This window comes from Drosophila santomea, chromosome 2L (assembly GCF_016746245.2).
Source record: "Drosophila santomea strain STO CAGO 1482 chromosome 2L, Prin_Dsan_1.1, whole genome shotgun sequence".
In the NCBI taxonomy this organism is placed as follows: domain Eukaryota; kingdom Metazoa; phylum Arthropoda; class Insecta; order Diptera; family Drosophilidae; genus Drosophila; species Drosophila santomea.
Window position 1 is genome coordinate 4,474,188 of NC_053016.2, and position 23,784 is coordinate 4,497,971.

Sequence of the window (23,784 nt, forward strand, 5' to 3'; positions counted from 1 at the left end):
TTTGCCCAACCGAAACTTGACCATGGGGCCGCAAAAGTTTCGAGAAATGTTGGAGAAATTTACACAGTACGGGGACCGCAGCTGGTTTTTAGTCGCATGCGAGAAACGCCAGCCTCAGCATAAAAAGTGAATATTACACTTTTATTTTTTTGCCCACTTTTTGTGGCGCATTTTGGGAAGAGGGCCAAGTTAAAGCCTTGTGAAAACACATGTACATACAGCATTTATAAATTGGCAGGGAATGGTGACCTCTCCGTGTGTGCGAAAGGTGAAGGTTGGCTTGGGTGTGGAAGTGGATGTGGATGTAGATCTGGATGTTGGCCAGGCTACAAATGTGTACATAAACGGAAACTGAAATAAAAGTCGGCGCAAAAGAGAAAAATTTCGGGGGCCAGTAGTCGACGGCTCAAAAACTGAAATTCAACCGCCGCACGGCATATAAAATGTAAAAGGTGCAAAGGAGCAGCTAAAATATGCAAACGCACAAGCACTCGCACCTTTTTACAATCCATATATCCACATCCACGTGGGCTGGAAAATCTTAAGCTCCTCAAATGGCGAACTACAGCCAAACCTTATTTATTTATTACGTTTCACGAGCTGTCTTTGGCTGCCTTAAAAAAGGGAACCTCCATTCACAAGAGCGAAAAAAAGTTATTGAATTCCTGGCTTAATTTAAAGCTTTTCTAAAATTATTTAAATATTTATACAAATTCACAATTTTCTTTGTTTAACCACTGATAATCTACGAGAATATATGTATTAAAGCCACAAAATATACAACGTTCCATTTGAATACCAACACATTTTAGTACAACATTTACATTTTAATGCCATAAATCATACTATTCCCGGAAAATACCTAGCTTCTATTTCTGCCATCAAAACAATTGTCATATTGTTACGGATCTGCGCCATAAAATAGTATTATTTGCACAAATGTATACATTTTTATCGGTTTACCATCTCACTTTCACTGGCTGCAAATAGTGATAATTATATTTGGCTCATTTTATTTTTTGCACAGAGTGAAGCTGTGGCTCCCAAAAATATTCTCTGAAATTGAATTTTTTCCCCTTCAATGCTCGGTTTTTTTGTGTGCCCGAGAGGAGTGTATCCTTGTTGTTTTCTTCTTGTTTTGTTACTCGAATGAGTTCGAGTGTGTATGCAAAATAAATTATGAGAGTAAGGCACTGCGGACTGTTGCTCTTGTTTTACGAGCTGTTGGCAAAGATGGTTGCCATAAAAATGTTCCAGAGGTCGGGTGAATTTTATTTGCCATGATTTGTAGTAGTAACCTAATGTAATGTTTGCCATGAATTATGAAGGAGACATTTTCTGACCCATCTGCTATCTTGTTACTCAAGGGCTAGCGTTCAATTGGAAAACGTGTATTGTTACAGAAAGCAATAGTTAATTTAATTTCATACTTGAATGCGTTGTATATTCTCGTTTTTGTAAATTAGTAATGCCGATCCTACAGCCATATCTCAGTCGACTTACACACGTTGCCTGTTTAACAAATGAAGCTACTCTGGCTAATGTTACTGGGTAAAATATAAACAGCACACATACTATTTGTTACCTAAAAATCTTGCTATAAATAAAAGGTGTTGTTGCCGGGGAACATTGTGATAAGATCTGTCCCATCAAAGACAACTTTGGATGTGTCAAAAAGGACAAACAATGCTTTTACACCATTCGCAATCCATGTATTTTGAAGGCCATTAACTGCAATCGGAAGTCGAAAAGCTTATCTGGTAAATATCGAACGTGATTACTAACTATAAGTGACCTAAACTTTTTGTTTCAGTCCTGAAGCCCATTTCTCGCAGCAAGTGCTCTGAAACGCAAGTTCCAGTTTGCGACAATATCAACACATGATGTTTTGGCATTAATGTATAAATACATTACAAGCACAATAAATATTCTTTTTGTCATATTTCACTATTCATAATGGTAATTAAGGTATGGAGTGGATAGGAATTAGAAAGAATGTTACGTATACGCCACGTTTTCCCTTCGCTCAGCGCACAAAAGTAGGCAACACCATAGCCTTTAGCCAGTAACTAGTTTAGCTGTAATAGCCGGTCACTGTTGTCCAATTATAACAAACTGTTTCCATTACACGCCCATTATTCCACGCCCAGTCTGCAGAGTATCTATACCTAGGGGGGTGTTTGGGGGGTTAGCTATGTCAATCTCAGCCAGAGAAGTCGTTTATCCACGTATATGGTAGAAAACCCGACGTGACACAAATCGAAAAGTTTATTGACATTTTCCGCTGCTTGGATGTGTGTGGCTTGCCTTCGTCTGCGCTTTGAGCGGTTTTTCTTTTTGCCCAATGGAAATATTTTTATTGTAAGGCGAGAATTATTTCCAAATATAAACCAAAATAACATCGGTATACCTCAAATGCAAATATCGATCATTTAAGACAAATGTGTATAAATTTAGCAACAGAAGCTGAATGAGTTTTTGTTAACCGAACCGATTTGATTATTATCGTTTCTCCCCTCATTGTAAACATAAAAAATTATAATCATAAAAAAGCGATGCGTTGACTGGCAAATTGATTTAGGTGCTTTTTTGCGCTCCGCAGGCAAATCAAACTATTTATCTCTGGGCCAAAAAAAAAAAATTAATTGAATAAATTGTCGATGTGGGTGTTTAACATTCAAACTTTAATTATGTTCTATTTTTGCTGGCCTCGCCTGTAGCTCTTTATGCGATTTCATGGCTTATTTGGGTTAGAGCTCAGTTAGGGAATAATCGATTGAGCGAGGAAAATGACGAAAAAAGCGAATGTTTGCACTCACCTTCAGAGTAGGCCACCAACTAGAATCTGCTGCGCCAAGGATTCAGAATGAGGATGAACGAGGGGCCGCGCCGAGGAGAACAGCCAAGAACAACCACAATGGCCAAGTAGATGGATGCCCGGGCTACTTGGATGTTTGGATGCGCGGATGCTGCAGGATGTTTGGATGGTTTATTCTTGTCCAAGGTAACGCAGACACACGCGTGCTCCGGCAAGGCAAACACAAACAGAAACGGTATCAACTCACTGAAAACGAGCACGAAATGTTGCAATGTTTTACTTTTTGCTGTTGTTACGAAAATTCACGCATCAGCAGAAGGCAATCATCTTCTTGGGCTTTGTTTCGCTTGCCCTCTCTCTTTTAATTAGGCCAAACTAACTGGCATTATCTGCATTCGTAACGATTATGGCCAGCATTGTTCCACCAATATTAATGTAAATCTCGGGCCAGCTGGCATAATGGCCACCACGCGAATAAATATTATCTTAATGCCAGATTGCGTATACGCCGCGTCGGCGCAATGCAAATCGCACGATTTTCGCTAATGGCATTTCAATACGAACAGCGGGAAAAACGGCTGGCTGACCACAGTGAAGCCTTTGCATGAATAATGCATGCTTTTTTATTACACCGTCCAAACACAGACATCATGTGTGTGCTGAATAATAGAAAAGCTGGCGCTTAATAATGCACCGCATTGGAAAAGGCAGCGTGGGCGGTTGTTTGCCAGGATCTGTTTTGCATAAAGGTCATCCAGTATACGACAAACTTCAACTTCATGTGCAACAGTAATGAAAAAGTTGGTGACTTTTCCGCCACCCGTTGCCCTCATCTTCGCCATTTAACTTCGCACATTCAAAAAGAGATTTGAACAAACTGAACAAACTCTGGAACAACATGTGCTGGCCAAAAGTTGTGCATTTCTAATTAAACCATGTTCTCGGTGACCTCAAACCTCAGTATATGTAGAGAGTTTCTTATTTGAAATATCTGAACCACAGATAACATGTTTTTAAAATAAGTGATTTAGTTCTTTAATTCATTCTTTTATTAGTTAATTTCCATATTAATAGAAATTTAGATCAGAAATCTACTTGGAAGTTACTTTTAACTTGATGCGAACTCAACATTCTTTCATGACATTGAAATGGCTCTTTGTGGCAACTGTTGTTATTGACGGAACGTGTATTACAGGACCTTCCACACAGGAGGCTCGAAGAGCGAGAGAGCGACGGAAATGCAAAAGCGAGACAGGTGTCAATTGTGTTGTGTTACCTGTTACATGCCCTTGGCTACCACTGCGTGTGTGTGTAGTTTTGAGGAGGGTGTGCGAAAGGAGACGCAGCCTCCTTGGCAGACTTAACCCGTAGGATTGTCTGATTTGGAGGCTACGGGAATCGTAAATCGTATGCAAATGTCCTGGTATTGTCGCGTTTGACGGCGACTGTCGCATAAAACTAAGTGACAAAGAAGGACATTAAAGTTTGTGGGCCAAAAGAACCTGGTAGACACACACACCATGAAAATGTTGATGATGATGATGATATTTTCTGATATTGTTCATAACATTGTTGTGCTTTTACGACTGTTATCCTTGAGTGAAGAACTTGCTACAGGATGCTAACACGAGCACACGCACACACACACACACACTCACACGCTCATGCAGGCACCCACACTCTCACACGCACACGCATGTGCGAAAGGAGCGAGCTTTTACGGCACCTTTTGCCTAAACCGTTAGTTTCCGCCAGCAAAAAGAGAGTGAAAGAGCGAAGTTCGGATTGAGCAGAATTTTCACCTTCGCACTTTTAACTTTATTTTTTTATTCAACTTTTAAACTTTTATATATCAAATGCATTTGTTATGATTATATTTAATAGATTTTCCTTTGTGTGTAGGGGCACAAAACACGACTTTGGCTCACACCGGTCACTTTGAAACCACTCATTCGAAAACACTTCGCTGCTGGAATTTCTCGCAGTGTTTTGGCCTGGGCCGATTATGAATATGTTTTTCAATTTTTAAATATTTACAGTCGCGCCTCCAGTGAACACAGCACACACGGTATGTTGTTCCGTCGCCCGTTGGATTAGAACTGAACCTGAATGCCAGCGAAATGCTAACAAGTTCATTCGCGAGCACGGCCACAATTTCCACCGAGCTTTTCCTCGGCGTGGGTGGCGCAAGAGAGTCGAAAGAGAGAGTCACACGGCTTAAGAGAAAGACCATACAACGTGGCATTTAAATAGGAACACCAAATATCTTACGCATAATAGCGAAAAATAAAAAATGTATAGATAGTCCCTCAAATTATAATTCAATATTTGCAATTCAAGTTGACAATATTTTGTCTTATATAACTTGACTATTCAATGACCATGGCTGCAATGTTCTTCGCTATGTATTTCGCAAATATAACCAATTTTTGAGTTGCAATCTAAATCATTCATTCCAGGATTATCTTTAATCCTATTTCCCAGTTCATCGCAATGCTCCTTTTTTTTTTTGTTATTTGGTTCTCCCGAGTACCACAATTTCGATGATAAAGGCTGTCCATTGGAAAACCAAACATGTTTTCCTTGCTCTGACAAATCCGTTCCCGAGGTCCAATAGCGGTCGAAAATGTTATTTTGCGTAAGGTATTTGGATACCAGTCGCAGCTCGTCTTCAGTTTCAAGCGTTATTAATTCAGCTTGTAGTCGTCGACAAGATTCGTAGGCATCAAACCAATTTTTCTGAAGGTTTCGTTCAATAAAATAGTGACCGTCTCCAATCTTTACAAATGGGGCAAGAATTTTGTGATGCACGTCATAAGCTTTTATTTAAATAATTAAAATTTAGCCTCCATTAAATTAGTTTATAACTTCATCAAAATCTTACCAGCAAAATTTTCACAAAGCGAAAACAGGAATAGTGCTACTAAAAAGGAAGTTGATCCAGTCAGTTTAACAATCATTTTGATAATGAAAAGCAAAACCTGTGTTAACCAAGATACGCTATTGCTAATCGCAATTACCATAGCTTATACCGTTTAGATTTAAGATTTGTGTAAGTTTGATAGCTGCTTGAAAATATTATTATTTAGCATTATATATGTATTAATAATTTTTAAGAGGAGTCAATGTCCTGTTCCTTTGTCTTAATTTAATCCTGGTTAGGTTAAGGAAACTTACCACGATTTACAATAAAAAAAATAACGTATTCTTTAAAATTTTAAAATGTATTCGATAATATGTCATCGATATATTTCTTTTCTTGTTAAAAAAGAATATCGAAAATCGAAATATATGATAAGATAACAACCTTGTGTTGGTGTAAACAAAAACAAGGAAAACCTAAACAGATCGGATTCATTTCAGACCATTTCCAGATAGAAAAACCATTAAAGACATGTCCGACGAGTACGCCTGCGTAGCCAAGGGCAAGCTTAAGCTAAAGAACGATTCGGATCTCAAGAAGAAAAAGAAGAAGCACAAGGGCAAGGACAAGGAGAAGGAGCTGCAGAAGGCGCTCGTGGAGCAGCATTTGGCGGAAGCGGGCGCCACATCCTCCTCCACTACCAGCGGTTACGAACGAAAGCTCACCAAGGCCGAGCTGGCCAGTAAGAAGCAGCAGGAAAAGATGCGCAACAAGCGAATCATGGACAAGGCACAAACCACCCACAAGGAGCGCGTGGAAAAGTTCAACGAGCACCTGGACACGCTAACCGAGCACTTTGACATCCCCAAGGTGTCCTGGACGAAGTGAGGCGACGGCACTCGTAACTTAAAGCATACATTTATTATAAGGTTAAGTAATTTCGACTACGTTTCAACCTGGGGCGCAGGAAAAGTGAGAGGAGAGGCCAAAATAAACAATCCAGATGGCACAACTAAGCTAAATACACAGACATATGTAGTTACAACGTAAAGAGGGGTAGTTTCCAACTTTCAGTCCATTGTCCTTGGAGGGCTTATGATCTTTTAGCGCGTTGCAATTAGCTCATACATGGCGTACTTCCATGTCCACGAGCGCACCAGTTGCTCGAACCGCTCGCGCTCGTGCTCATAGATATATCCAAGTTCCGGCTCCATGCAGACCTCAGTATACGGATCGGTTAGCAGGCTCTGCACCGAAAGCAATACCTTAGCCACGTTCAACGCCAGAGACCAGTTGTGCTGCTGGAAGATGTCGATGCCCACGTCCCCATGCCGCGACACATTCGGATGCAGGATTTTGGTGAGAAATCGAACCGTGGGCGGCGTCATCGGATATCGCTCCGGAAAGTAGATAAACAGGAAGAACTTGCCGCCTTCGTAGGGACTCCCCGGTGGGCCCAGGATTGTCGCCTGCCAGTAGTTGTTTTGTCGATCCAGCGGTATGGCCGATATGCCCTCAGATTCGTAGCTGTTCAGCAGGTTGGCTTCACCGCGCAGGAAGTTGTCGCGCATTACGTTGCCCGGCTCCCGGTCGCCCAGCTGTGGATCTGCTTCCTGTGCGTCCTGACCCCGTCCGCCCATCTCAATCAGGCAAGTGCGACAGAAGCAGGAAGACATCAGCGCCCCGTACAGCCGGTACCAGTTGGGATTGTCCGCCAAACTGTCGAACAGCGGCCAGCGCTGCTTGATATACGCCTTCCACATGCTCTGGGCCGTGTTTTTCCCAATAATGTCGTGCCATTGCTTGCAAACTTCACTAGCCATCCACAGCGACATATCGTCCAGATAGGCGAATATCTTCAGCATAACCTCGACGGGTATTATGTTGACAATGTTTCTGCTGCTGCCACTTGCGCCACTTCCGCTGGCGCCATTGTATTCATGCACTCGCGCCCTTCCATCAGCCAGCTCATGCATATAATGTGGCAGAGCCAAGGGACCCGTGGCCCGCGGACGCTTTATGGGCAGCAGGAAAGGATTGATGGCCCTCTCGTGCTCAAAGTCGCGCTCCGGAGACTCACGTCGTGGTGCGGCAGCTTCCGGCACCGGCTGGGGCAGATCTATAACTGGTTGGGCTGGTTGTTGATCCTGTGGCTCCATTGGTGGCTGCGGATTTGGATGCGGTTGGACAGCTGCCGGTTGGGGGTCCTCCAGATCTTCAAAACCCATGATGTCTACATCGTTTTCGGTCTCCTCGTCCTCCTGCTTGTCCTTGAACGGTGGCTCGTCGTTCCCAGAATCCTCGTCGTCGGAGAGCTCTGTGAGCAGCTCCTCCGCCCGCTGTGCGTTGTATAGGAAGGCGTGGCAGGCGCCGCACAACGGCTCCCCAAAGTTGGGCCCATAGTAGCCGTTGCACACCCAGCAGGTGTTACTATTCTGCGAATTGGAAAGGCTATTAATCGGTCCGCAAGAAACTAGCTTGTTGTATACACACCGAAAAAGAGAAGGTCGGCTCTACCAGCTGGTGGTGGTCCTGGTCCGGATCGTCTGGGTCGTCCATCTCGTCGCCACTGCTAGTCAGTTCCTTCAGCAACTGCTCCTGGTCCTTTTGCTGCTGCGCTGGCACGCAGCTAGTCATTTTATCCAGAACACCCGAGAAACTGGTGCTAAAACAAATAAATAATCGACCACCGATAGACCATTTGAAAGTGTTACCAAGCGGTGTTAGCTTCAAAAACTTGCAAACTGTGTTGTGGTTATCGAGCTATTGGTCGGTCGATAACCGAATCAAAACAACTGCTGGTAACGTCACACGTGCAATTTATGTGAAATTCTTCAGCAAAATGAAGGCGAAAAAGAAGTTGGGTAGGTATCGACGCTAAAAAAGCAAACGCCCATTAACCCGGTTTATTATTTCAGGCGTGGGATTGAGCCGCCAGGAACGGCAGGTGCTCGTCATTGGGGAGATCATTCAGGAGCTGCTGAAGGCGCACGAAGACAAAAAGGATGTAAACCTTAACCGGATGAAGTCATTGGTATCCTCAAAATATGGATTGGACAGTTCTCCGCGCCTGGTGGACATCATTGCAGCCGTGCCGCAGGACGCAAAAAAGATCCTGCTTCCCAAGCTGAGGGCCAAGCCCATTCGCACAGCAAGTGGCGTAAGTCGCACTTGATCCCACAAGGCGATCTATTCATAATCATCATTATTATACAGATCGCCGTGGTGGCCGTCATGTGCAAGCCACATCGGTGTCCGCATATTAACATGACCGGTAATATATGCGTCTATTGTCCCGGTGGACCGGACAGCGATTTTGAGTACTCGACCCAGTCGTACACAGGCTATGAGCCGACCTCGATGCGAGCAATCCGGTCGCGGTACGATCCCTTTCTGCAGACCCGACACCGCGTTGAACAACTAAAGCAGCTGGGCCACAGCGTGGACAAGGTGGAGTTCATCGTAATGGGCGGTACGTTTATGTGCCTGCCAGAGGAGTACCGCGACTACTTCATCCGCAACCTGCACGACGCCCTCTCCGGTCACAGCAGCGCCAATGTGGCGGAGGCCGTGCGCTACTCGGAGAAGTCACGCACCAAGTGCATTGGCATCACCATAGAAACAAGGCCGGATTACTGCCTCAAGCGTCACATATCGGATATGCTTAGCTATGGTTGCACCCGGTTGGAAATCGGTGTGCAATCAGTTTACGAAGACGTGGCCAGGGATACGAACCGAGGGCACACAGTGCGAGCGGTATGCGAGAGCTTCCAGCTGGGCAAGGATGCTGGCTACAAGATCGTGACGCACATGATGCCTGATCTTCCCAATGTGGATTTCGAACGCGACATCGAGCAGTTCATCGAGTACTTTGAGAACCCTGCCTTCCGCTCTGACGGCCTAAAGATTTATCCCACACTCGTAATACGCGGCACAGGTCTTTATGAGTTGTGGAAAACCGGGCGGTATAAGTCATATCCGCCATCCATGCTTGTAGACCTAGTGGCCAAGATTTTGGCCCTTGTGCCACCATGGACGCGAGTGTACCGCGTACAGCGCGACATTCCCATGCCGCTTGTTAGGTGACTTGACTGATATTAAGTGTTTTGAGTGTACCTAATATATTTTTTCTTTTTAGTTCCGGCGTGGAGCACGGAAATCTCCGAGAACTGGCGCTGGCCCGCATGAAGGATCTTGGAACCACTTGTCGCGATGTTAGAACCCGCGAAGTTGGCATTCAGGAAATCCACAACAAGGTGCGCCCTTACGAAATTGAGTTAATTCGTCGTGACTATGTGGCCAATGGCGGCTGGGAAACGTTCCTCTCATACGAAGATCCTGAACAGGACATTCTCGTCGGACTTCTTCGGCTGCGAAAATGTTCACCGGATACCTTCCGCCCGGAATTGAAGGGCAAATGCTCGATTGTCAGGGAACTGCACGTATATGGCTCAGTCGTGCCGGTTAATGCTCGGGATCCAACCAAGTTTCAGCACCAGGGCTTCGGTATGTTGCTGATGGAGGAGGCAGAGCGAATATCCCGAGAGGAGCACGGTAGCACAAAGCTGGCGGTCATATCGGGAGTGGGCACCAGGAACTACTACCGCAAAATGGGATACGAACTGGACGGACCATACATGTCAAAGAGCATAGAGGAAAATAACTTAATCTAGCGTTAAATAACTGTCCTGATGTGGTATGTTGATGAATTAAACGTTTGTATTTTATCACGCTAGGAGCAGGCAGATTTCTCTACTTAAAACTACTCTCTTAAATATATACATTAATATATAGAATGAATCGATTTATTGGCTAAAACTCACAGGGTCTCTTAAAGTATCAATGATACCAAACATTTTTGGCTTTAACATCTCACAAGAAAACTTATTGATCGTCAAACTTAAACGTGTATACTAAATAATATTAGATGCATGAACATAAACCGATCCATTCCAATATACTCACACATAAATAAATAAGTTAGTTTAGCTGAGGAAAAGTGCGAGAGAATGTTAAACGATGGCTTCCGCCGAACCAAAGACTATAAAAATGATCCAGCCAACCAAATTAATGCCAGCAGCAGCGCTAAACACCATCGGCCAGCTTTGTGTGAGCTCCAGAATGTGTCCAGCCAGGTAAACTCCGAGAAATCCAGGTATAGCGCCCACTGTGTTCATTAGACCAAAGACGCTGCCCGAATGCAGAGGTGCAAGGTCTTGGGGATTCACTGTTACCGCGTTGTTGTGGAAGCCCGTGCCGCCGATGATAATGGTCATGCAGATGAGAGCCGTATGAAAGTCCGAAGTCCGGCTCATCACAAACAGGGCCAGATTCTGAGCGGCGAAGCAGCAACTTTGGATGAGCTTCCGCACCGTCGTCGTTTGCCATTCGCGAGCCAGTAATCTGGTGGTCAAATACTTGGCAAATAGCGTGCACGGTGGCAAGGCAAGCCACGGGATCATGTTTACTACCCAACCCTTGGCGTGCGGAAAGCCGTCGTGGAAGTAGGTGGGCAGCCATGAGAGCAGCACGAAGAAGCAGTTCATCTCGCAGGCGTGGGTGAGCACACAGGCCCAGAAGGACAGCCGACTAAAGTAGCGCAACCAAGGAACGGCTGACGTCTCTGCCGGACTCTTATTCGCACACAGTCGGGATGGCGTCGCAATATTAATAATTCGATTCCGCTCACCGGCCATTGCATAGTAGCGCAGCACCAGCGCCCATGCAACGCCCATCAGTCCAATCACCCGGAATACATACGACCAGCCGAAGTAATCTAGCAGAAACGATCCCATGATCCCAGTCAAAAGAGTACCCAAAGCCGATCCTGCTGTGAGCAGTCCAAAGAAGCTGCTTCTCTCATTGGGGCACAAATTCTGCAATGTATTAAATTATAGTCTATGCGTTAAATTATACAATGAGGTAAGCACCTGACTGGTCAGACTAATCATGCTGGGAAAGTGGACGCCCTGAAGAGCGCCGTTCAGGATTCGAATGGCAACAATGAAGGGAATTGCGTAGCTTTTGATGGAGCCCGCCGTCCAGATGATAGTGGGCATTAGGAATGTGATGAGCGACCAGCCAATGGCGGCGAACAGTATAACCCGCTGGCCTCCAAAGCGGTCGCTGAAGTAACCGCCCACAACCTGCGTAAGTGTGTAGCCCCAGAAAAAGGAGCTGAGCACAGTGCCCGAGTCGGTTTTGCTCCACTTTTGGGCGGACGCCACGGCCGGCACAAGAAGTGGCATAGTGGTGCGGGTGGAGTAAAGCATGCAGGTGCCCGTTATCAGGGTGATGAACCAGACGCGCTTCTCATGCCTGCAAGGATTCGACGGAGGAATTGTTACTGGGGCGGATAAGTGAGTTGTATGCTGTGAAACCCACCTGGTCCAAATGCTCTGCGTGTCCACCAGTTCCCCGCGCAGCAGCGAATATTTTAGCTTCTCGTCCATGGTCACAAACTGGGTCCGGAACTATTGCCACTGCTTCACGTCACATATCAACTCTAACTGCTGCGTCGCTTGCCGCTGTGGCATATTTTACTGGCCTTTGTTTACTTTCATTCACGTTGGTGAACTACGCACGCCAAATATCTGCGCCTGTTACAAATTATATTTTTACGTGGCCGTTTTTCCAACAGCCGCTGGACTGGAGCATAGTGCGGCTTGGTCGACTTGGCGATAGACTTCGTTTCAGAGCATATTATCTTTTTAACAATATTGTGACGTAGATTAAATATATATGATTTGTAGTTAGAGGCCAATTAATATGTAAATTAATCAGAAAAGTTTGTACTCCTTTTAAACTGACTATTGATTACATATATATTGCAATAAATTAAGTTAAGTATTGTGTTAATGTTCTCTACTAATCCCGGTGTAGAGCAATCGAAACAGTGTGCCCGTACATTCATTTCGTTGTTTATGTTATGTCGATAAGCCCTGAATCGATTAGCACTCGATAGCACAACATGTGATTTTGTTCCTAACAGCACATTTAACGGAGTGTTAACGCCGATAAAGTAAACAAACAATCTATCTGCAACATAGAAATCACCAAACAAAATCGTATGAATAATAATATATTTAATATTGTCCATTACTCTGATTTTCAGGAATATGAAGGAAAAATGCAGAGTTTGCTGGCTGAAATACCAGAACATGGTCAACATTTTTAAGCAAACTGTGGAGTTTGAGATTACCCTGGCCGAAATGATTTCGCAGTTCACAGGCTATCCAGTCCAAAAGGGAGACCCCTTTTCCGAGTTTATTTGCCAACTTTGCCTTAAGGATACGCAAAATGCGTACAGATCTCGACCAACTTACGAGCCGGACCATGAGTTCACCTGCCAAGTAAAGGAGGAAATGATAGATGATTCACTACAGGAAGCTGATTATAATGACTCTCAAGGATCACAATATGGAGAGGAAACGCAGCAATTCGCTTGCCTAGTGAAGAACGAGTCCTTAGAAAAAGACTTTCTAGATAATGACATCTCTTTAACAGCACCTTACCAAATAGGGGAACAAAATGAAGATTTAAGTTACGAAAAAATCAAAAAGGTTAAAAAAAAGGTAAAAGGTTCAGCGAAAAAGGCACTACCTCTCAGTTGTCTTCATTGTTCTGAGACCTTTCGAAGCAAATATTTTCTAGATCTGCACAAACAAGTTTACATGAAGGAACCGAAATACTCATGTATTCACTGTCCCAAGACTTTTGCAACTTTATACCAACATAACAGTCACATGGTGACCCACACTGGAGAACGAACACACAAATGTCCGCAATGTCTTAAATCATTTATCGGTAGTTCAAATCTGCAAACACACGTCCGCATTCACACTGGCGAGCGACCATTTAAATGCCTCAAATGCCCAAAGACTTTCATACAGAAAACGCATCTTGTCAACCACAATCGCACGCACACTGGCGAAAGTCCCTTTAGTTGCCCAAAGTGTCTTAAGACCTTTAGACAACCAGCTAATCTCCAAGCGCACCTGAAGGGTTCACATTGACCCGGGTCAAGTCCCGAACAGAGAAACCACTTTTTAAGTGCACCCACTGCTCCTCGTCGTTCAAAGACCAAGATGCTCTGCTAGATCACATTCACATCCACAACGCTTTATTTGAGGAAGAAGTCTGTAAGATGTCTAACAATGAAAATGATCAGCTTAATGATATCAAAGTGGATATTTTTAAAGATGATGAGCAAAACAATTCGATTTTAGAGGCAAATATGCAGGTCTGTCCGGATGAACACCTTGGAAATAGCTGAGAACATCTTTTATTTTCAAGGGCAGACTACCTCGTGAAGCATGGCTTCTAGGATTACAATAAAGAAGGAGATTCTTAAGACTTTTGAATATTATAGGTAATGTTGTTCTTGTTTAATAATAAATTATTAGTTAGTTGAGATCAACAGAAATGTTAAATTCATAGTCGTCTCATATTATATGGAGTCGGAAAACTCTGTTAGCCGCACTAAATATATTCGATTATTACCATAAGTTATCGGCAATTTAAAATTTCTTTGTTTCTTGAATTGTTATTATTAATTACAATTTATTATTACAATTTGGTCAATAATTTATTTATAATATGCATGTATCTTTTACTTATTCTATGTTGTGTATTCAATTTAAGTTTTGTAAATATCGCACGGATCTTATGATAATATGGTAAAAAATCTATGTAAAATCATGTTTGCTTTCATTTCTTGGGCAGTGCATCCTCGTCCGTGGGATCGCAGTCAGCACAGTGCCAGGAGTAGCCGCGAATCTTGGGCGACTTCTTGAGCGGAGGATCAAGGCAGGCGAAGTGGTAGTGCCGGTGGCACTCGTCGCAGGTCACCACCTGGTTGGTCTTCCCCGTCTGGGTGCACACGCAGCAGCTGATTTCCACATTGGGCTTGGCGTTGGACACTCGGGGCCGACCCACACGGGGCTTTCGGGGACTTGCCTTTCGCGGACTGACCTTTCGTTTTGGCGATGGAGTGGCGGTGACGGAAGTGGTGGCTGGAGCCTCCTTGGGCTCTCGAACTTTCTGCGGCGACGCTGCCGGCAGCACGATGGGGGCCAAGGCCTGCTCCGCTCCCTGAACGCTATCCTCGACCGTTTCAACTGAGGTGGGGCGCGAAGCTTCATCCACGGAGCGCACCGCGTTGGCCGGCACGTAGAAGTATTGTGATTCGGGCGCATCCTCGCCAGGTAGGCGCAGAGCTTTAAATATAATCTTAATGGTGCTGCCAGAGGTGTTGCCCACAGTATCCAAGTGGGAGGAAGACTCGTCAAGGTGGGCGCGCTTTTTCCGCTTTCGTTTATGCTCCTTGCCGATGGATTTCTCTGTGTCCGACGACAGGTTGTGTTTGTTTTTGTGCTTATCCTTACGCTTTCCCTTGCGTGATAATTTTCCACTAGAGTCGTCTATGGAGTCCTCGCAGCCAGATAGATTCACTGCGCTGGTATTGGGCGTGGGCAGAGCAGGAGGTGCCGCAGGAGTAGCCGACGAAGCAGCAACAGGAGTAGGCACAGGCGCAGTTGTGGGAGTGACATTGTCGGCAGGAACTGGTGGAAGAAGATCCGTGACATTAGTTTTTTAATTTATTTATCTTTAACATTCCTGAAGGCACGCATGATAATTTAATTTTTAGTTAACAAAAAATAATTTGTTATAATACAACAAAAGTAAACAAAGGTCAATGGCTGAGATCCTTTCAAAATACATTTTTTTGTACAGGCCGAAGAGATACAATTGTTTTAAAAGAAAATAATTTTTTCACAAACCAAACATTATTTTTGTAACAATCAAACGAATCACTCAATAACTCACGAATACATTTTTCCAAAATACATTTAAATAAAGAACATATATACTAAACCAAAAAAATCAAATCAGAAATTATATTCTAATGTACTGTCAAGCAAAGTCAAATCCTTTACAACAAACTCACCATTAGTTGGTGTTTTACATGGGGATTGGAGTTTTGGACGTTTCGGCGACTTAGTCAGATCCTCGATATATTCCGGAGCCGGAGCTGGCTGGGATTTGTTGAGCGCTCGCTTGGTAGGTGACTCCTTGGGCACATTAGCCACGGCCACTGGAATATCGTCCAGCGAATATCGATCCACATAAACCAGATGGCCTTCCTTATTGAAGCGAGTGCGTGATTTTCTCGGGCCCGATGAGATCTCCGTGACGGCATCAGAACCTTCCGACTTGTCGCAGCATTCGGAGCACTGCCAGCCATATTGCTTGGATTTCTTTGGGGGTCGAGTGAGCGGCGGATTTAGGCAGCCCAGGTGGTAGTGCAGATTGCAAGTGTCACATTTGACCAACAGATGCTGATCCTTGCTCCTTTTGCAGATGCCACAGGACACAGAAGGGGCTGCCTCCACGGTTGCCGAGGAATTGCTGTGTTTGCCTTGTTTGGCTTGAGTACTGAGCATTCGTGAAGAGTCCATTTTACTCCCCGGTGGGCCCAGGTGACCCAACGGAAAGCCCACACCCATTTTCAGGGCAGCTGCCGTGGGCACCGAGATAGGTCGCTGCGGAGGAGTTGGCGTACTGGTCTTGGGCGGCGCCTCTGGCAGTGGATGAGCTATAAGATCCACGCTGGGTAGATTCAAGTTGGGTGCAATTTGCGCCAAAGACGTGTGCAGAGATTTAATACTTGTTAGCAGGGATTCCTTAGTGGCCTTAACCGCCTTGCGCTCCTCCAACGCGGTGTCGTATTGGGCCCTTAGCACGTCTTGATCCTTGGACAAGATGGCGTTGTGCGAAATGAGCTCCCTTTGCTGCTGACGGAAGTCATCCATGCGGACTATGCGATCCATGTAGTAAGCGGTGAACTCAACGCTGAATGCCGGCGCAATGTGCCACTTCTTTCGAATGTCCGTCAATGCATTGATGTGCGCTTCGCGCTGCTCCAGATGTTGCACGTCCACTGACATAATCTCCGCCTTGGCCAACAGGCGACGACAGGCTGAGGCCGAGGTAGTGAGTAGGCGCGACATTTTCTGGGTTGGCACCCATGGTGTGGGTTTTAGCTCCTTGTGCCGGGCATACTTGTGCTGAATTTTGAGCAGCTTTCGCTGTATGCGTGCTTGGGCTGGATTCGGGTGTGGAGCAGGTCCCTCTTGTTCGCCAGCTGTCGCCTCTTTTTCTCTTGCCCGTTGCATCATATTGAGGCGCAGAGTGTGATAGTTTCGTCTTCGCTTCTTGATCATCTCCTTCTCAGAGTGCACCTTGCAGTGGGCGTAGAACGGATCAGCGGCATCGTCCTCATGGTGCGCCTCGATAAGAAAGCCGGCCACTTGCGCGCAAGTAACGTGGAAATAGGTCTTGCACATCCCTGCATCACAGCCAATGCAAACGCCCACGCGAGCATATAGCGCGTTTTCGCAAAGGGAACACACCTTGGCGCCCCACTTGCTGTACTGCATTTCGAACAGAGTCACCGAGGACAGCTGCTCCACTTCGCCAAAGGCCACGCCGGGCACATACAGAGCGCAGATGAGATGAACCCACTTGCCCACGTCGGTCTCCTTGTAGATGCCGCCCTTATTGGGACAAAGCTCGCAGTCAGGTTCCGAGACTCCAGCGCGACAGGCCTCGCAAAACCACGGTTCCGTCGAGCAGGTGGAGTTGGTACTGGATATGCTCACGTTATCGCTGACCCCATAGCATCCTTCGTGGACAGAGACGCCGCAGGAGTCGCACTCCACGATCTCGTTGACATCGTCGCTGCGTTCGCCCAGGCAGACGCAGCACATCCGCTTGGCCGGCGCACTGGACAGCTGGAGAGGCGGACGAGGGACTGGTGCGGCCGGAGAAGATGTTCCACCGTGGTCCACTCCGTTGATCCCATTCTCCAGCGGCGATGGCTCTGTTTCCGCCAACAGCTGCCGGAGCTGCAGTGTCGAGTCCTCGCTCTCCGCATCAGAATCTGATTCAGAATCGGAGCCCCCACTGGCGTCGCTGCTGCTCCCGTCGCCATCGCTCTCGTCCTTCGATCCGTCCGAGCAGTTGTCGATGTCCGGCAGGAAATCGCTGTCCGAGGAACTCTCGCCCAGGTCAAAATCTAGCAAGGCCTGCGTGGTAATCTTCGGCTGGCGCGCTCGCTTCATGATTTACCGGTTATTTATTCCTAATCCGCAATTTTCTGTACAATACCCGAAAGTCTCGGGCCGAGACGGAAACTATCGACAGTCGATAGGCCAGCATAGAGATGGCATGTGCAGAATTCCATCTTTGTATCGATAAATAATGTATATCCGTTTCTAATATTATTTTAAACAAATTTTGGACAATTATTGTTAATAAAGAATATTATAATCAGGAGCTTTAAAGGTGAACGCTTGCTCAAAATCACAAACTAAATATAAACGGTATAATTATATTTGTTGTATTTTCCGCTAATAACTAAGCTGTAATTGTAAAAAGCTATACATATAGTAGATAATTATCCTAAAAGACCTCCAGCTGTTCAATGGGCAGCCACTTGGAGCTCTCCAGAGCATCATACAGACGGCGGTCGGCGTCGATGGACTCGTGATTCATCTTCTCCACATCCAGGACGAACTTGTGTTCCACCAGCCCGTACTCATCCTCAGCCCCGTTGGCGGCGGAAGCGGTCTGCTGCTGCTGCTGCTCGTACTGGGCGCTGCGTTGTGCGCTCCAGGCCTCGGCGTGCTGGGCCAGAGTCTGTGGATTGGAGTGCGACTGCGACATAGCCTGCTGGTAGTAAGCAGCCGCATCTGTGATTGAAGCACCGGCCTGCTCGTAGTAACCCTGCCAGGCCTGGTATCCCTGCCAATAGGTGCTGGTGGGGTCATAGTACTGCGAATAATCGGTACCACTTCCTGCAGTCGCACCGCTTCCAGATCCACTATAGCCATAGTTGGTGCTTCCCTCGCCCAAGGCATTACCCAACTCGGACTTGGGCTTGGGTACAGCATTGCAGATCTTAATGGGCTTGGTGCCCAGTCCGATATACCCGTTCATGTCGTAAAGCGCTGACTTTTGCTCATCTTCGATGCCGAACCGCACAAAGCCGTAGCCCTTCGAGAAGCCCAAGCTATCCAGGATCACCTTGGCGGTTTTGATCGATGTGAACTTGCTGGAGAATACCTTGTACAACTGATAGTCGTCCACGTCCGAGCTGAGGTCGCCCACCCAGACGCTGAACTCGCGCTCATTTCCGGGCAGCTTGTACGAGTTGCTGGCCGAGTTGAGCCGGAATCGCACGATGGGATTGGTGCCCGGAATGGGCTTTCCGTTCAGCTTGTGCATCGCGTCCAGCGCATGGTCATCGGATATGAAGTTGACGAAGCAGTAGCCGGCTGGTTCGCCGGTATACTTGTTCCGCATCAGGCGCACCGTGGTGGGATCCTCGCCCATCTTCCGGAAAGCGGCGATTATGAAGTTCTCCGTCATGTAGGACTCCAGCTGAAACGGCCATGCGGGCGTTGAGGATCGTGTTACTGGTGTAATTAGAGTTGCTACTTACGCTTCCCATCCACAGTTGACAATGTACGGACGCCATATTTTTTCAAACTCGTGTTTAATTGAATATTTTTCAGAGACAAATGATGTTTACCAAACACAGTTAGCGATGGTAAATGAATAAACTGGCTGTCAAGCTGTTATCGTTAATAATCGATATAGGCAAAACAAATACCAGCCAAGACAACCACCTTGGTTGGTTTCATAGGTCAGGATATTCAAACGATTTAATTGGTGGATCGAATCTTTGCTAAGCTAGACGTTATTTTAGTTTGAGCCAAAAAGTAATTTGTTTTTTAAAACAAACCCAAGGCTGTTTGGCAACTCTGTATAGTAACGAAATTTAAATAAACTTGTTTCTTGAACATTTCAAAATCGAAACAGCGGTGCCAAAATGCGTATCACTCTTTCCCGGTTGTCCAGCTTCACTCCAAAACTAAAGGAGCTGCGGATCATATTGGATCCCAAAGGAGCGACCTCCAAAGGAGCCAGGTGAAAGCGACCCTTGCCGCTATTAGGTTATATAATTTGCTCAAGCATTATTCCGCCACAGGGAATACGTGGAAAGGTTCTATCCGAATCTGAAGAAAAGCAATCCCGACCTGCCGATCCTCGTGCGCGAGTGCTCAGGCGTTCAGCCACGCCTCTACGCCCGCTATGGTGAGTGGATGAGCATGATTAGAGCCACAAGTTTCCCCAACATCAATTCCCATGTCCACAGGCAACGGCAAGGAGGTCTCCCTCTCCCTGGCCAACCAGGCTGCTCCTGACATACATAAAAACCTAGAGGCAGTTGGAAAATAGAACTCACGCTGGAAAACCATGTAGATTAGGCGGAAATAAAGGCACAGCCAGATGCTATATGCACAATTACATGTATATGGAATAACACTTTACACTTAAATTCATTTGCTTGGTAGGTACATCAATTTCCAGTTTTGGCAATAGCATCGCTCGGCAACAAAAAGTACATCAGCCATTAAGCTCAATTAGTGAAGGCGGGCAGTCCGAACTGCTCCGGCTTGAAGTCCGCCAAGGAGCCCAGCACCTGTGTGGCATGCGAGGTCTTCTCCTGGGATAGGCGTGGATCCGGCACCATTACCACCTGCATTCCGGCGCTGTTGGCCGCCGTCACTCCGTTCGGCGAGTCCTCGAATACCAGGCAGTCGGACGCTTTGGGCGGCACACCGAATCTGGCGGCGGCCACTAGGAAAATGTCGGGCGCAGGCTTGCCGTTGACCACCTCCTTGTCTGTGGAGCCGCAGACCTTGTGGTTAAACAGGCCGAACAGCTCCCGATGCTGGGCTGTCTTCAGCTCCACCATGTCGGCGCCGGAACTGGTGGCCAAGCAGAAGGGAATCTTGTTGGCATGCAGGTGACGCAGAAGGCGCTCAGCACCTTGAAAAGGGAAGGGGTCACAAGATTAACAAACGGCTATGTTCGCAGTGGGGTAGTAATGGAAGCAGAGGTATTTATAGGGAGAAAAGCCGATTAGTGTTCTGGTCGTGGTGCTAACCTTCCAGCAGGGGAACATGGTTGAGTCGCTCGTGGCACATTTGCGAGTACCGCTTGAGGAAGTCTTTGGTGGTGATGGGCAGCTGGCACTCGGTGATGGCTATCTCCGCCGAGCGCTGCTCCGTGGTGCCCATTACGCGGAATCGCACGTCCACCGGATACGGGCGGCCGAAGGAGGCGGCTATTTGCCGGGTGACCTCCTCGTATATCCTCTCCGTGTCTGAAACGTGACGGCAAAGCGAGAACGGGGATTAGTACCTGGCATCAACTCGGCGTTCCGCATCAGGATCTCGGTGTTGGCGCGCTGCTGGCGGGCGTACTCCTCCCACGACATTGGCAGATCATAGTATTCGACCATGAACCTGGCCAGCGGCTCCGTCTGCAGGCCCATGACCTGCTCCTTGACCTCAAAGGGATATGCCTTGCCGTAGGGCTCGAGAATCATTTCGGTGGCCACCGTATAGAGGCGTTCGGTGTCTATTCGGCAAACAGTTAACACATAAAGCAGACTCAAGCACGGCAGCACTCACCCAGTAGCAGGCCGTCCATGTCGAAGACGCAGTGCGTCACCTTTCGCAGCACTTTATTGGCCATCTCGCAGCGCTTCTCCTCACTGGGCTCCCGATTATGTAATTATGAAGTCAACTATTTCGTTTTGCGGCTGCAACACAGAGGTCATAATCAAGTTTCTTTACATTTACTCAAACATCCCCCGCCCACTTGGGCACGTCCACCACTTTGACACTTCCTGGATTCGATGCCTCTTTTTCGGTCATGTCCTTGACCCAAGGTCGACGGATCCCCCCCAACTAAGGTCAAAGTTGGGGTTGCCCTCATCCCTATGTCCTTGACCTACACGTAATCTGCTTCCGCCTTTTGCAATGTCGCGCGTTTCGCACTTTTCCGCTTCTTCCGAATTTTTCCGCGAGCTTTCTGCTCGGCGCTGTGTGACCGTAGCTACGTAGGCCCAGAAAGCCTAATCGAGAATAGTGCTAAAAATGAAGGCTACTAATAAGCTGCACCGACGTAGTTATACTCTTAATATAGCTTTAATTTCTTGACACCTATTATTCTTTTTCTTAGTAACATCAAAGTATACACAGTTTTACAATATTTCTAACATTCTCATTCAATTATTGCCATTTCTTCTTGATAACTTTGTCAAAATGTTAGGTTGCTTTGCAACCAAAAACTAACATGTATATCGCATGCTTCATAAAAATGTTAGGCAATGTTTCGGCAGGAATACAATTTTAAGACAAACCATCCTAAACAATTTGCACCAATGAGGCCCCAATACCTTTCAGTAAACAGCACGTTTTGTAGGAATAGCAGATACTTGTTTTTCTTTTAAATTTATTAAAAAACAAATACATTTTTGATGGTCGAATGTAGTCCACTTGCTTTTTTTCTGTAGAGAAGGAATCTGCAATGCAAACAATGGCAATTAGATACTGCGCTTGATAGCTCGGCTATGAATTGATAAGATGGCTATGCCAGGAACACAAGCTCACCTTAACTTAGGCGCTCAGCAAGCACACACCGCCGGCCTTCTTGATCTTGTCCTCAGCCTTCTTGGAGAAGTACTTGGCCTTCACGATGACGGGGCGGGCGGGCAGGTGACCACGGCCCAACAGCTTGTAGTAGCCCTATGGAGAGATAAGATTGAAACACCAATCAATACAATGAGTTACAGCAGGGATTGCAGAAGGGTGCACATTGTCTGCAGGAACTGCTGGCTTTGATCTGAAAGGCTGTCCTCTACACGGTGAGAGCAATTGTACGGTCGCATTCTGTCCGCCCATCGCCTTGGGTGTCTCTTCATGTTGAAAGCAGCAGCAGTTCGCATAGCAGGGTGCGGTATTCGGGTGAAACTTACGAATTTAACCAAGTCGATGACGGGAGCCTTGGTGCTCTTCTCCTTCTCCAGCTCGGCGAACTTATCGGCTCCGACCAGGGACCAGAGTTTGTCCAAGTTAATCTCGGGCCTGAACTTGTGCTGGCGGCGCAGATGGAAGTTCCTCATACCGACCTTGCCGAAGTAACCAGGATGGTATTTGTCGAAGTTGATGCGGTGGTGGTGCATACCACCAGCGTTACCGCGACCTCCGGGATGCTTGCGGTGCTTGCCGATACGGCCGTGACCATGGCTCACATGACCACGCAGCTTCCTGGTCTTCTTCCGCTTGATATTCGACTGTAAAGGAGAGCAGAACAGAAACGTGTTTTCATTGACCATTCCACAATCATTTTCACCCACGTGCTGGAGGTTATGTTTACGTGCAGCATTCGCTCCAGTCGCTGTGCTCACTTTGACATTGTAGACAGTGGGCAGGCGAGCTGCGGCAGTTAACGTTAACTTTTCTTTTCATTCCGCATCGTTTACATGCCCACAAACCACATTTTAGGTGCACCACATTTACCGACGTCCACTCACCATCTTTAAAATTGTAGGAAAGAAAGAAGCGAAGTTGGCTGCGGTTGTAGGAGTGTGACCGCTCGGCGGCGATAACAAAAAATACCATCCGGCCTGAAAACAAATACCCTTAATTACCATTGCAGAGTCGAAAAATATCACATACACACTATTACAGCTTGCGGTTTAATTTTTCTTTTCAAACTTTAATAATTTATATTTAATCAGTAATAGTTGTCACGTAGTTTTGAGTATATAACTTAACAAATGCTTTATAAATCTCAATTACACGCAAAGTACGTGTAAAGTAAGTTTCTACTTTTTAATAGCTGGATGCCGTGACAGAAATTTTTCTATGGTCCGATGCATATTATTTTACCTAGAGTTTTCTTCGTGAAAAAAGTTTTTAATATAAAATGTTGGTTTCAGTTGATGGCTTATTAGAACCATAGTGCTTGATCAGTGGTAAAATGAAAAGACTGGAATGTTTTGAAACTCTTAATATAAATGAGGCACCGAAATTTATAATCACAAATGTAGCATTGAAAACAGCTCATTAACTGAAGTCACCTAAAATGTGGAAAATGTATCTGATATTTGGTTTAGAACACCGCTGAAATTGGTGCTGCAAAACAATCAGACTGCTATGTTAACATTACAGGTGCTATT

The 23,784-nt window shown here is 46.1% G+C and overlaps 12 protein-coding genes and 1 long non-coding RNA gene across 16 annotated transcripts in view; 5 read left to right on the top strand and 8 right to left on the bottom strand.

Annotated features, from left to right (window-relative positions):
* LOC120450268 (streptococcal hemagglutinin) overlaps positions 1-4,977 on the bottom strand; it is a 40,526-nt gene extending 35,549 nt beyond the window's left edge. Inside the window, exons 1-2 of one of the 3 annotated variants that reach the window (XM_039633188.2) lie at positions 4,856-4,977; positions 2,820-3,064 (exon numbers count right to left, since the gene is read on the bottom strand). The gene's annotated coding sequence lies outside the window, so the exon portion shown is untranslated. Of the gene's footprint in view, positions 1-2,819; positions 3,065-4,094; positions 4,570-4,620 lie in introns of those variants that run through there. The other 2 variants (XM_039633178.2, XM_039633196.1) reach the window with 2 other exon arrangements.
* Positions 1,452-1,942, top strand: LOC120450313. The gene is made up of 3 exons (XM_039633270.1): positions 1,452-1,551; positions 1,611-1,760; positions 1,814-1,942. The coding sequence occupies exons 1-3, from the start codon at positions 1,524-1,526 to the stop codon at positions 1,882-1,884; spliced, it is 249 nt and encodes an 82-aa protein (XP_039489204.1). The 5' UTR covers positions 1,452-1,523; the 3' UTR covers positions 1,885-1,942.
* Positions 4,978-5,114: 137 nt separating the features above from the next.
* Positions 5,115-5,829, bottom strand: LOC120450287 (C-type lectin 37Da). Its single transcript, XM_039633207.2, has 2 exons — positions 5,703-5,829; positions 5,115-5,637 (listed from the first exon to the last, which is right to left on the bottom strand). Exons 1-2 carry the CDS (start codon positions 5,776-5,778, stop codon positions 5,192-5,194), a joined length of 522 nt encoding a protein of 173 aa, XP_039489141.1. The 5' UTR covers positions 5,779-5,829; the 3' UTR covers positions 5,115-5,191.
* Positions 5,830-6,116: 287 nt separating this feature from the next.
* LOC120458782 (protein FAM32A-like) lies at positions 6,117-6,703 on the top strand. The gene has a single exon (XM_039646563.2). It carries the CDS (start codon positions 6,213-6,215, stop codon positions 6,567-6,569), a length of 357 nt encoding a protein of 118 aa, XP_039502497.1. The 5' UTR covers positions 6,117-6,212; the 3' UTR covers positions 6,570-6,703.
* On the bottom strand, positions 6,584-8,390 carry LOC120458778. Its single transcript, XM_039646557.1, has 2 exons — positions 8,175-8,390; positions 6,584-8,116 (listed from the first exon to the last, which is right to left on the bottom strand). The coding sequence occupies exons 1-2, from the start codon at positions 8,316-8,318 to the stop codon at positions 6,785-6,787; spliced, it is 1,476 nt and encodes a 491-aa protein (XP_039502491.1). The 5' UTR covers positions 8,319-8,390; the 3' UTR covers positions 6,584-6,784.
* A 12-nt stretch (positions 8,391-8,402) lies between these two features.
* On the top strand, positions 8,403-10,416 carry LOC120458777 (elongator complex protein 3). The gene is made up of 4 exons (XM_039646556.2): positions 8,403-8,545; positions 8,600-8,841; positions 8,898-9,763; positions 9,820-10,416. Exons 1-4 carry the CDS (start codon positions 8,524-8,526, stop codon positions 10,352-10,354), a joined length of 1,665 nt encoding a protein of 554 aa, XP_039502490.1. The 5' UTR covers positions 8,403-8,523; the 3' UTR covers positions 10,355-10,416.
* On the bottom strand, positions 10,379-12,419 carry LOC120458779 (solute carrier family 17 member 9). The gene is made up of 3 exons (XM_039646558.2): positions 12,066-12,419; positions 11,612-11,999; positions 10,379-11,557 (listed from the first exon to the last, which is right to left on the bottom strand). The coding sequence occupies exons 1-3, from the start codon at positions 12,131-12,133 to the stop codon at positions 10,694-10,696; spliced, it is 1,320 nt and encodes a 439-aa protein (XP_039502492.1). The 5' UTR covers positions 12,134-12,419; the 3' UTR covers positions 10,379-10,693.
* Positions 12,420-12,646: 227 nt separating this feature from the next.
* LOC120458784 lies at positions 12,647-14,049 on the top strand. Its single transcript, XR_005617224.1, has 2 exons — positions 12,647-12,748; positions 12,796-14,049. It is a non-coding gene; the product is annotated as an uncharacterized LOC120458784 (long non-coding RNA).
* A 184-nt stretch (positions 14,050-14,233) lies between these two features.
* LOC120458776 (PHD finger protein 14) lies at positions 14,234-17,895 on the bottom strand. Its single transcript, XM_039646555.2, has 2 exons — positions 15,631-17,895; positions 14,234-15,244 (listed from the first exon to the last, which is right to left on the bottom strand). The coding sequence occupies exons 1-2, from the start codon at positions 17,804-17,806 to the stop codon at positions 14,391-14,393; spliced, it is 3,030 nt and encodes a 1,009-aa protein (XP_039502489.1). The 5' UTR covers positions 17,807-17,895; the 3' UTR covers positions 14,234-14,390.
* Positions 17,896-18,061: 166 nt separating this feature from the next.
* On the bottom strand, positions 18,062-19,317 carry LOC120458780 (tRNA selenocysteine 1-associated protein 1). The gene is made up of 2 exons (XM_039646560.1): positions 19,189-19,317; positions 18,062-19,127 (listed from the first exon to the last, which is right to left on the bottom strand). Exons 1-2 carry the CDS (start codon positions 19,222-19,224, stop codon positions 18,147-18,149), a joined length of 1,017 nt encoding a protein of 338 aa, XP_039502494.1. The 5' UTR covers positions 19,225-19,317; the 3' UTR covers positions 18,062-18,146.
* Positions 19,318-19,497: 180 nt separating this feature from the next.
* On the top strand, positions 19,498-20,063 carry LOC120458783 (NADH dehydrogenase [ubiquinone] 1 alpha subcomplex subunit 2). Its single transcript, XM_039646564.2, has 3 exons — positions 19,498-19,676; positions 19,738-19,844; positions 19,906-20,063. The coding sequence occupies exons 1-3, from the start codon at positions 19,579-19,581 to the stop codon at positions 19,986-19,988; spliced, it is 288 nt and encodes a 95-aa protein (XP_039502498.1). The 5' UTR covers positions 19,498-19,578; the 3' UTR covers positions 19,989-20,063.
* LOC120458781 (probable pseudouridine-5'-phosphatase) lies at positions 20,025-21,670 on the bottom strand. Of its 2 annotated transcripts, none has more exons than XM_039646561.2 (4): positions 21,556-21,670; positions 21,230-21,360; positions 20,701-20,919; positions 20,025-20,582 (listed from the first exon to the last, which is right to left on the bottom strand). In XM_039646561.2, exons 2-4 carry the CDS (start codon positions 21,291-21,293, stop codon positions 20,170-20,172), a joined length of 696 nt encoding a protein of 231 aa, XP_039502495.1. In that variant the 5' UTR covers positions 21,294-21,360; positions 21,556-21,670; the 3' UTR covers positions 20,025-20,169. The 2 variants fall into 2 exon arrangements, with proteins under 2 accessions (XP_039502495.1, XP_039502496.1); XM_039646562.2 differs by lacking the exon at positions 20,701-20,919 and adding an exon at positions 20,958-21,176.
* A 347-nt stretch (positions 21,671-22,017) lies between these two features.
* LOC120458588 (60S ribosomal protein L27a) lies at positions 22,018-23,263 on the bottom strand. Its single transcript, XM_039646289.1, has 4 exons — positions 23,137-23,263; positions 22,579-22,896; positions 22,214-22,348; positions 22,018-22,125 (listed from the first exon to the last, which is right to left on the bottom strand). The coding sequence occupies exons 1-3, from the start codon at positions 23,254-23,256 to the stop codon at positions 22,220-22,222; spliced, it is 567 nt and encodes a 188-aa protein (XP_039502223.1). The 5' UTR covers positions 23,257-23,263; the 3' UTR covers positions 22,018-22,125; positions 22,214-22,219.
* Positions 23,264-23,784: the final 521 nt, after the last annotated feature.

What these genes read in the sequence shown, in the direction of transcription:
- LOC120450313 (XM_039633270.1), top strand. Translation starts at nt 1,524, where the DNA reads ATGAAGCTACTCTGGCTAATGTTACTGG. An exon ending in ACTCTGGCTAATGTTACTGG is followed by an intron (nt 1,552 to 1,610) that starts GTAAAATATAAA and finishes TATAAATAAAAG; the next exon opens with GTGTTGTTGCCGGGGAACAT. An exon ending in GAAGTCGAAAAGCTTATCTG is followed by an intron (nt 1,761 to 1,813) that starts GTAAATATCGAA and finishes TTTTTGTTTCAG; the next exon opens with TCCTGAAGCCCATTTCTCGC.
- LOC120450287 (XM_039633207.2), bottom strand. Translation starts at nt 5,778, where the DNA reads ATGATTGTTAAACTGACTGGATCAACTTCCTTTTTAGTAGCACTATTC. An exon ending in GCTTTGTGAAAATTTTGCTG is followed by an intron (nt 5,638 to 5,702) that starts GTAAGATTTTGA and finishes TTTAAATAAAAG; the next exon opens with CTTATGACGTGCATCACAAA.
- LOC120458782 (XM_039646563.2), top strand. Translation starts at nt 6,213, where the DNA reads ATGTCCGACGAGTACGCCTGCGTAGCCAAGGGCAAGCTTAAGCTAAAG.
- LOC120458778 (XM_039646557.1), bottom strand. Translation starts at nt 8,318, where the DNA reads ATGACTAGCTGCGTGCCAGCGCAGCAGCAAAAGGACCAGGAGCAGTTG. An exon ending in AGCCGACCTTCTCTTTTTCG is followed by an intron (nt 8,117 to 8,174) that starts GTGTGTATACAA and finishes TCCAATTCGCAG; the next exon opens with AATAGTAACACCTGCTGGGT.
- LOC120458777 (XM_039646556.2), top strand. Translation starts at nt 8,524, where the DNA reads ATGAAGGCGAAAAAGAAGTTGG. An exon ending in GAAGGCGAAAAAGAAGTTGG is followed by an intron (nt 8,546 to 8,599) that starts GTAGGTATCGAC and finishes TTATTATTTCAG; the next exon opens with GCGTGGGATTGAGCCGCCAG. An exon ending in ATTCCCATGCCGCTTGTTAG is followed by an intron (nt 9,764 to 9,819) that starts GTGACTTGACTG and finishes TTTTCTTTTTAG; the next exon opens with TTCCGGCGTGGAGCACGGAA.
- LOC120458779 (XM_039646558.2), bottom strand. Translation starts at nt 12,133, where the DNA reads ATGGACGAGAAGCTAAAATATTCGCTGCTGCGCGGGGAACTGGTGGAC. An exon ending in ACGCAGAGCATTTGGACCAG is followed by an intron (nt 12,000 to 12,065) that starts GTGGGTTTCACA and finishes GAATCCTTGCAG; the next exon opens with GCATGAGAAGCGCGTCTGGT. An exon ending in TGATTAGTCTGACCAGTCAG is followed by an intron (nt 11,558 to 11,611) that starts GTGCTTACCTCA and finishes AATACATTGCAG; the next exon opens with AATTTGTGCCCCAATGAGAG.
- LOC120458776 (XM_039646555.2), bottom strand. Translation starts at nt 17,806, where the DNA reads ATGAAGCGAGCGCGCCAGCCGAAGATTACCACGCAGGCCTTGCTAGAT. An exon ending in ATGTAAAACACCAACTAATG is followed by an intron (nt 15,245 to 15,630) that starts GTGAGTTTGTTG and finishes TTCTTCCACCAG; the next exon opens with TTCCTGCCGACAATGTCACT.
- LOC120458780 (XM_039646560.1), bottom strand. Translation starts at nt 19,224, where the DNA reads ATGGCGTCCGTACATTGTCAACTGTGGATGGGAAGC. An exon ending in GTCAACTGTGGATGGGAAGC is followed by an intron (nt 19,128 to 19,188) that starts GTAAGTAGCAAC and finishes TGGCCGTTTCAG; the next exon opens with CTGGAGTCCTACATGACGGA.
- LOC120458783 (XM_039646564.2), top strand. Translation starts at nt 19,579, where the DNA reads ATGCGTATCACTCTTTCCCGGTTGTCCAGCTTCACTCCAAAACTAAAG. An exon ending in GCGACCTCCAAAGGAGCCAG is followed by an intron (nt 19,677 to 19,737) that starts GTGAAAGCGACC and finishes ATTCCGCCACAG; the next exon opens with GGAATACGTGGAAAGGTTCT. An exon ending in ACGCCTCTACGCCCGCTATG is followed by an intron (nt 19,845 to 19,905) that starts GTGAGTGGATGA and finishes CCATGTCCACAG; the next exon opens with GCAACGGCAAGGAGGTCTCC.
- LOC120458781 (XM_039646561.2), bottom strand. Translation starts at nt 21,293, where the DNA reads ATGGCCAATAAAGTGCTGCGAAAGGTGACGCACTGCGTCTTCGACATG. An exon ending in CATGGACGGCCTGCTACTGG is followed by an intron (nt 20,920 to 21,229) that starts GTGAGTGCTGCC and finishes GTCACGTTTCAG; the next exon opens with ACACGGAGAGGATATACGAG. An exon ending in CCATGTTCCCCTGCTGGAAG is followed by an intron (nt 20,583 to 20,700) that starts GTTAGCACCACG and finishes TCCCTTTTCAAG; the next exon opens with GTGCTGAGCGCCTTCTGCGT.
- LOC120458588 (XM_039646289.1), bottom strand. Translation starts at nt 23,256, where the DNA reads ATGGTAATTAAGGGTATTTGTTTTCAGGCCGGATGGTATTTTTTGTTA. An exon ending in TTCCTACAATTTTAAAGATG is followed by an intron (nt 22,897 to 23,136) that starts GTGAGTGGACGT and finishes TCTCCTTTACAG; the next exon opens with TCGAATATCAAGCGGAAGAA. An exon ending in TCATCGACTTGGTTAAATTC is followed by an intron (nt 22,349 to 22,578) that starts GTAAGTTTCACC and finishes ATCTCTCCATAG; the next exon opens with GGCTACTACAAGCTGTTGGG.